The following is an 8,421-nucleotide window of genomic DNA, read 5'->3' on the forward strand; positions in this document are numbered from 1 at the left end:
CCTTCCCTCCTTCCTTCCCTCCTTCCCTCCTTCCTTCCCTCCTTCCTTCCCTCCTTCCTTCCCTCCCTTCCTTCCCTCCTTCCTTCCCTCCTTCCTTCCTTCCTTCCCTCCTTCCTTCCCTCCTTCCCTCCTTCCTTCCCTCCTTCCCTCCTTCCTTCCCTCCTTCCCTCCCTCCTTCCCTCCTTCCCTCCTTCCCTCCTCCCCTCCTTCCCTCCTTCCCTCCCTCCTTCCCTCCCTCCTTCCCTCCCTCCCTCCTTCCCTCCTTCCTTCCTTCCCTCCTTCCCTCCCTCCTTCCTTCCCTCCTTCCCTCCTTCCCTCCTTCCTTCCCTCTTTTCTTTCTTGTTCTCTGCTTCCTTCCTTTCTTACTGCCTGCCTCCCTCTCTCTCTCTCTCTGTGTCCCTCCTTCTTTCCCTCCTTCTTTCCCTCCTTTTTTGCTTCCTTGTTTCCTTCCTTCATTCCTTTCTCATGTCTTCCTTACTTCTTCCTCTTTTTCTTTCTTTCTCCTTCTCTTTCTTCCTTCCATTGATATTTTTTTTCTTTCTCTGTCCCTTTCACTCAACCCTTCACTGATCTTTGAATACCCAAAACAAAGGTGCTTTGACCCAGGCCATAGCTGATGACACTGAGTTGTTCCCAGCAGGTGCATGCAGGACTCTGTGCAGACAGGTCCGTCCCCTCCCTCCCTGCCTGGTTCTTAGCACTGCCTGGCATGTACAGATGTGGGTGAGTCACAGTTCCACATGGCTGGGGAGTCCTCATAATCATGGCGGAAGGTGAAGCAGGAGCAAAGGCATGTCTTACATGGCGGCAGGCAACAGAGTGTGTGCAGGGGAACTGCCTTTTATGAAACCATCAGATCTCGTGAGACTTATTCACTATCATGAGAACAGCACGAGAAGTACCTCCCAGTGACTCCCTCCCATGATACGCGGGAATTATGGGAACCACAGTTTAACATGAAATCGGGGTGGGGACGCAGCCAGACCATATCAGCCTCCAAATCTCCCAGGACACTTTGGGTTTGCAAAACCTCCGGACTCCCCTCGGTGATTTCCAGACTTGGGAAGTTCTCTAGCTCCATCCATTTCTTTTTAGGCAGCAGAAGAGCAGAGACAAGTCAGTGGGAAACAACATCAGGAGTCTGGCAGCTCTGTCCCCGCACTGGGGTCCGGCCTTCCTCTTCGCCTTGCTCGGCACCCAGAGGATGGGCTGGTGGGCACACTGGATTCTCTACCATGCCCTTCCCCATCACACTGGCTGCTGAAGTCAAGACTGGGAGGCAGTGAACTGGGAGCAGGAGAATTTCTCAAGTGACTGGGTGTCACAGGCCACCCCACAGAGTCTGTCCTTTTCCTTTTGGGGAGGGCATGTGCCTGAACTCTCACCAGTGCTAGGTTTTGCCATGTGGCCCACGCTCGTCTCAAACTCCTGGACTCAGGCAGTCCTCCTTCGTTGGTCTCCCAAAGCGCTGGGATTCCAGGCATGAGCCACCGCAGTGCTAGGGGCACTGGTGAGAGGTGAGATCAGTTCGGGCGATTGGATCATCACTCCCAGAAAACTAGAGGGGACATGACAAAGACAGTATCTGGTCTCTATTCCTGGTTCTGTAACAAGGAGGAACTTCTCAAACTCTCGCAATTTCACAAATGCTAGCAACGCCCTGGTTGTACGATGAGGTGACTGTTGGTGCTTCCTAAATGGCTTCAAGATGGGGCTAGCCACCAGAAACACCAACCATGTCATCAGGGGGTTGGAATTTGGGGCCAGCCTGACCTCTGGGGAAGAAAGACGGACTGGCGGTTGAATTTGATCATGTGACCTGTGACTGAATCAAACATACCTATGCAATGAAACCCCAGTAAAAACTCTGGACATCAAATGTCTCAGTCTGTTTGTGTTGCTGTCACAAAACACCATAGCCTAGGCAGCCTGTAAACAACAGACATTTGTTGCTCACAGTTCTGGAGGCTGGAAGTTCAAGATCAATGCATGGCAGATTCTGTGTCTGGCAGGGACCTGCTTCCTGGTTCGTAGACCGTGCCCCCACATGGTGGATTCGTTCACCAGATTCCCAGAAGCTTCTTACGAGAGATGACCTCCTGAAGCATCTTCATTGTGACAGTAAGATGTTAAGAAGGACTGTGTTGGTTCCTGGATTATTGCATCCTAGCTCTGAAGGTTCTCAGGTCCCACAACTTCTAATTCCTCTGAGAATCCTCCGTTTCTTCCATCCCACTGACCATGACCAAAGGCCAACTCCCACTGTAGAAAACCAGGGTGTGCTGTGTTTCAAGATTATCACCTTCCACTAGGGTAAAATCCCCAGTCTTTGAAAAACCTTTTTCTGCATCTCACGTTCCTTTTTGAACTGTCTTGTTTCCATGAAGCATATGATCACAGCGCATAAATGCCCCAATTCTCCGATGTAGCATGCCTTGCTGAATTGAAACCAACAATCTTTTTGATGTTCTGATGTTTCATCTAATTGCTTAATATTGTTTGTTAAATACAGAGGCCAAGCACTCACTCATCTGCTTCTAGTCAATGAATAAGCATTTCGGTCCCATAAAGAGTGCATGAATTAAATACGTACATCAGGGATTTTAATATGCATCTGCCTAGTGAGATGGATTAACCTACCATTGAAATGCAACCCACTTGGGTGCGTTATTGTCAGTGCCTGTTAGAAAGAAACCCAGCGGCAGAGAAGCTGTGGTTCCGACTGATGACCCAACCTCGCTTTCCGCATACATTTCTCAGTGCAGCTGATGAATATATTCCACCTTTCCCTGCAGCATCCACGTGGGTCCAGAGAATCCTGCTTCCTGCTCAGAAATTTGTCTCATTGTAGCCTTCTTTTCTTCTTCCACCAGACCCCTGATGAGGGAGCGTGGACTTCCATCTACGCAGCAGTCACCCCAGAGCTGGAAGGCGTTGGTGGCCGTTACCTGTACAACGAGAAAGAGACCAAGTCCCTCCACGTCACCTACAACCAGAAACTGCAGCAGCAGCTCTGGTCTAAGAGTTGTGACATGACTGGGGTACTTGATGTGACCCTGTGATGTCCTGTCTCAGGATAGTTGCTGTCCCTAGAAACACATTGCAGCTGTCCATGGCTTGTGGGTCCGTGAAGACTGCAGTGTTTGAGTTTCTCACACCCACCTGCCCACAGGGCTCTGTCCTCTAGTTTTCAGGCAGCTGCCTCAACCTCTGCAGAACTTCAAGAAGCCAAAGAAACATTTTGGGGGATGATCACCCCAGGTGGTCCTCAACCATAAACCTTGTGATTCCAAAGTGCCCAATTATCACAGGTGCCATAAATAATTACGTTTTCCAACACAAATGTGCCGTTTCCCTTGCCGCGTTAGGTACAACTGAGTACAAAAGTTCCAAGAGAGACGACCTCTTTTCAGGGGCCGCAATATCTTCTCTGAGACGTAGTGGTGGATGAGGTCTCCTGTTTGATTTTGTTCCTGCACTCACTGATTTTTCCAGAGACCCAGCTGTGATTCACAGATGTCAGACATGGGGAGGTGTGAGCCTTTGCTTGCCACGGCCTGTAGGATCAGTTTCACGTGGCCAGCAGCAGCATCTGGTCAACCTCATTCCAGAGCAGCACAGTCACGAGTGAAGGATGCCGCTGTCAAATCCGAGAATGTAAACCACTGAACAGCTATGGATCAAATGGTAGCCCTCAAAAGATATGTTCACGCTCTAACCCTCAGAACCTATACATATTACTTTATTTGGAAAAGAATCTTTGCAGATAGAATTAAGAGTTTTGAGATGGGTCATTATGGATCATCCCAGTGAACCGAATGCCATCACGAGGGTTCTTATCAGAGACAGGTGGAGGGGGCTTTGAGTACAGAAGACGAGATGTTCATGTGATGATGCAGGCAGAGACTGGAGTGATGCGGCCACAAGCCAAGCAATGCCTGGAGCCACCAGGAGCTGGGAGAGGCAGGAAGTATTCTCCCCTACACCCCTCAGAGCAGTCTCGGCCGTTGTGACATCTTGACTTCAGACTTCTCGTCCCCAGAACAGAGAGAGAATAAATCCTTCTTGTTTTAAGGCTCCAACAAATTGGTAGTTACTAGAGGATACACCACCTGGATAATCCAGATGATCTCATTTCAAGACCCTTTCCTCAATGACACCTGCCAAGACCCTTTCTGTGAATCACATCCCATTCACGGATCTTGGTATGCAGGCTCACTCTTACTCACCAGACAGGCAAGGAAGGCTCAATCCTTCGTCTGGTGTTAGAGAGATAGGTGTTGGGTTCTCCAATTTCAACATGGAGAAAGGAGTCATTTGCAATGCTTTTGAGAAAGTACTGTGTAGACCCTAGGAGCCTGCACTCATTATGTGTGAGACTGATGACCACTGGTTGGCTTATTATCCATTCCCCTAAGTGAGAAAATCCCACTGACTATTCAAACCCAACATCAGCTCCTGGCACGCCGGTACCTTTGAATCACAACCAGCTGCAATTCCGGGATGGAGTTCAAACTAATTGCGGGAGCATGTGCTTCTTACCTGACTGCTAGATTGTTCCCAGATGGGTAAGGTTGCCCTGATAAGCAACTTAAATGAAAATAACAAATGTATTGTTTGGCCTCTTTAAAAAAAATCAGTCATCCTCTGGGAATGGGTTTGTCACCACAGATGGTGATTTTCCTTGGTAGATAACCAGGATGCCTGGATTTCTGTTGTTCCTTTACAGAAAACCAGGAATTCTATGTCATGGACCCACTAGACAAGGGACCGTCCTTGGTACAAAAGGATAAGAAATGTAGATTTGTTCCCTGGGATGTTCACGTTAGATGCTCACTACATCATCGGTGTAAGGTCAGCCGAGAGAAAGGATGAGGAGACCTACAAATCAGGCAAGCAAGCTTTACTGAGCTGCTTGCTTGGTCCACCACGGTTAGAGGAGGCAGCCCCCCTTACAGACTACAGCAGGGTTTTATAGGGCCGGAACCAGGTCGGGGTGGGGGAGCTGAGCCGAGGCTGCAGGAGGACTGGGTTGGGGTTGGGAAGCTGAGTAGGGGTTGCAGGTGTCTTGACCGCATCCTGGAGATGTTTCTTGCCAGCTTCCTTATGTGAGGTTAACAGACGTGTTAACCACGTCCTGTGACTGTCTGGACAAACAGTTACTGGAGGGGTCAGTGAAGGGGGGCGTTTGTCTTTAGCCCTGGGGGAGGGGTGTGGAGACTGCAAGGGACTGGATTGTAAGGCCTGTGGGAGGGGAAGGGGACGTCCGGTCGGGGTGACCCTAACAGTTGGTATGTCTCTGTTTCGGGCAGAGCTCAGACCTCAACACACAGGACTCTCGATGCAGAGAGAATGAGCTCAAGCCCCTTCTGCAGACAGACGCAGTGTCTGTGCAGGATGTGTGCTTAGATCTTAAGACCCTTCATAGAAAAACCATGAATGATACAACCAGACTAACAGGCCACGAAGCAGCCTCCAGGAAGGACAGCCTGCCAGAGGTTACAAGGACAATGAAACTTGCAGGATGCACGCATGATATTGACCTCCCTAGCGTAGCTGGACTCATGGTGTTGCAGGGGAGACCTGAAGCCTATATGGTGAGAACTGCAACAAGATTTATGGTGCGGGGGTCTGTCCCACAGACCCTGAGCCAGCCATGGATGAATGAAGTACACGGACACACAGCTAGTCTGCTTTGCCAGTTTGGCTGAGCGTCCGAGCCACTTAGTAGTGGCCGTGGCCTGGATCAGTGAGCGAGACTTGCATTTATTCAGTAAAGATTAATTGACAAAGGTCGTAAGTCAACACCGCTAGAGGGAAATTGACATTGCGGACTTCCCTAAATAGAAAGCAGTTAAGCTCCTGCAATAGATCAAAGGTTAGTCTTAGGACCACATGAGTAAACAATTTAGTTAGATAAACTCCCCACATTCCTTTGTTTCTACTCTAATTAAACTAAAGGTAAGGGGGCTAGGCTGTCTTCAGCCAGGTTTATTACCGAAGTTATGCAAACTCACAGGCCTTCCCAGAGGGTCTGTGGCTATGATAACTAAAATTTTTCCCACCAGCCTGACTGAACCCCCACATCTGGATCTGTAGAGGCCCCGGCATCACATGTGCCAAGCTCCCCGTGGGGCTCAGGTCTCTGTGTGAAGATGATGTAGATGGTCCCATGAGATGGCTGTGTGTTCAAACAGCTCATTGCAGGTGATGCCATTGATCAGTTTTCCAGGCCTGCTGTAACAAGTGACCATAGCTGGGGGCCTCAAGACAAAAGGAACTATTTCTTCTCTTCCAGCTCTGGGACCGGAAGATTAAGATCAAGGTGTCTCAGGGCTCTGCTTCATCCGGAGGCTCTAGGCAAGGATCAATTCCTGCCTCTCTTAGCTGCTGGGGGCTCCAGGCATCCCTTTGGCATGTGGTTGCATCACTCCAGTGTCACAAGCCTATAATTCCAGCTACTCAGGAGGCTGACACAGGAGAATTGCTTGAATCCAGGAGCTGGAGATTGCGGTGAGCCGAGATCATGCCGTTGCAACCCAGCCTGGGTAACGAGCAAAACTCCATCTCAAAAAAAAAAAAAAAAATCCTCATTTCCAAATAAAGTCTCATTCCCAGGCTCTGGGTATTAGGATATAGACAGATCTTTTTGGGAGACCACAGTTCAGTCCACTACAGTTGTGTCCAGTTCCATCCAAAGGCTCTAGAGGAGGATCCTTCCTGCCTCTCCCAGCTTCTGGGGGCTCCAGGCATCCCTGGACTTGTGGCCGCATCACTGCAGTCTCTGCCTCTGTCTCCACGTGGCCTTCTCCTCTGTGTCTGTGTGTCTTCTTCTGTCTCTTAGAAGGACACCTGTCATTTGATTTAGGGCCCACCCTACTCCAGAATGATTTCATCTCAAGATCTTTAACTCATTGCATCTTCAAAGATCCTTATTTCCAAATAAGATTTCATTCCCAGGCTCTGGGTGTTACGGTATAGACAGATCTTTTTGGGAGACCACAGTTCAGTCCACTACAGTTGTGTCCAGTTCCATCCAAAGGCTCTAGGAGAGGATCCTTCCTGCCTTTCCCAGCTTCTGGGGGCTCCAGGCGTCCCTGGGCTTGTGGCCGCATCACTGCAGTCTCTGCCTCTGTCTCCACGTGGCCTTCTCCTCTGTGTCTGTGTGTCTTCTTCTGTCTCTTAGAAGGACACCTGTCATTGGATTTAGGGCCCACCCTACTCCAGAATGATTTCATCTCAAGATCTTTAATTCACTGCATCTTCAAAGATTCTTATTTCCAAGTAAGTTCTCATTCCCAGGCTCTGGGTGTTACGGTATAGACAGATCTTTTCGGGAGACCACAGTTCAGTCCACTACAATTGTGTCCAGTTCCCTCCAGAAGCTCTAGGAGAGGATCCTTCCTGCCTCTCCCAGCTCCTGGGGGCTCCAGGCATCCCTTGGACTTGTGGCCGCATCGTGGCAGTCTCTGTCTCCATCTCCACGTGGCCTTCTCCCTGTATCTGTGTCTCTACCTGTTTCTAATAAGGACACTTGATACTGGATTTCTGGCCCACCTGGATAATCCAGATGATCTCATTTCAAGACCCTTAACTCAATGACACCTGCCAAGACCCTTTCTGTGAATCAGATCCCATTCACGGATACCAGGGATTAGGCTTTGCTCATATCTTTCTGGGAGACACTATTCAATCTACTATTGGCCACAGGAACCAGATGAGAGTGCGGAAGATGTTCTTTCCATTTCTAGAGACCCGGAAAGCCACGGAGGTGGATAGCTTCTGTAATCTACACGCCAAGTTTCATGAGTCTGCACTCTGTAACTCACACGGGGTGGCCGCGCACAGAAGGGCGCCATACTGGTTTAACTCTTTGCTGCCCCCACCTGGAAATTGTTCATTATGTTGGAACAAGGACTGCGTCTTCTCCTTTTGCACTGGGCTTGCAACTGGTGTAGCCATCTCTGTTCATGCCTCTTCCCCTCTTTGAGGACAGGGAGCAGCTCTGAAACGGGACATCCCCAATCCCCAGTGAGCCTTGTGTAAAACCATCGGTGAGCTCAGGCCTCTCACTCTCTGTGACGGTCTCCCCAGATATCCAGGAAAGCTAGTGGGCATTTGATGCTCATTGGACCAACCTCTGAAAATGACTCATGGTTGGCCCCATCCCCAAGAAACTTCTGCAGTTAATTCTTCTGGGCATCAGCATTTATTCGAATTCCTCAAGTTTTTTGCTTTCTTTTCTTTCTCTTTCTTTCTCCTTCTTTCTTTCTCTTTCCCTCTTCTTTCTCTTTTTCTTTTGCTTTCTTCCTTTCTCTTCTTCCTTATTTCGTTCTTTTCCTTCCTCGTCATTTCTTCTCTTTCTCCCTTTCTCTCCCTTCCTTCCTTCTTTCCTTCTTCCCTTTCTTCCTGTCCTTCCTT

General features: G+C 49.3%; 1 protein-coding gene across 1 annotated transcript in view; it reads left to right on the forward strand.

Moving 5' to 3' along the window:
• DHRSX (dehydrogenase/reductase X-linked) overlaps positions 1 to 8,190 on the forward strand; it is a 314,506-nt gene extending 306,316 nt beyond the window's left edge. The window contains exon 7 of the mRNA XM_073013905.1: positions 2,874 to 8,190. Within this exon, the coding sequence (XP_072870006.1) occupies positions 2,874 to 3,062 (189 nt within the window). The 3' untranslated portion in view covers positions 3,063 to 8,190. The remainder of the gene's footprint in view (positions 1 to 2,873) is intronic.
• Positions 8,191 to 8,421: the final 231 nt, after the last annotated feature.

This window comes from Chlorocebus sabaeus, chromosome X (assembly GCF_047675955.1).
Source record: "Chlorocebus sabaeus isolate Y175 chromosome X, mChlSab1.0.hap1, whole genome shotgun sequence".
Classification (NCBI taxonomy): Eukaryota; Metazoa; Chordata; class Mammalia; order Primates; family Cercopithecidae; genus Chlorocebus; species Chlorocebus sabaeus.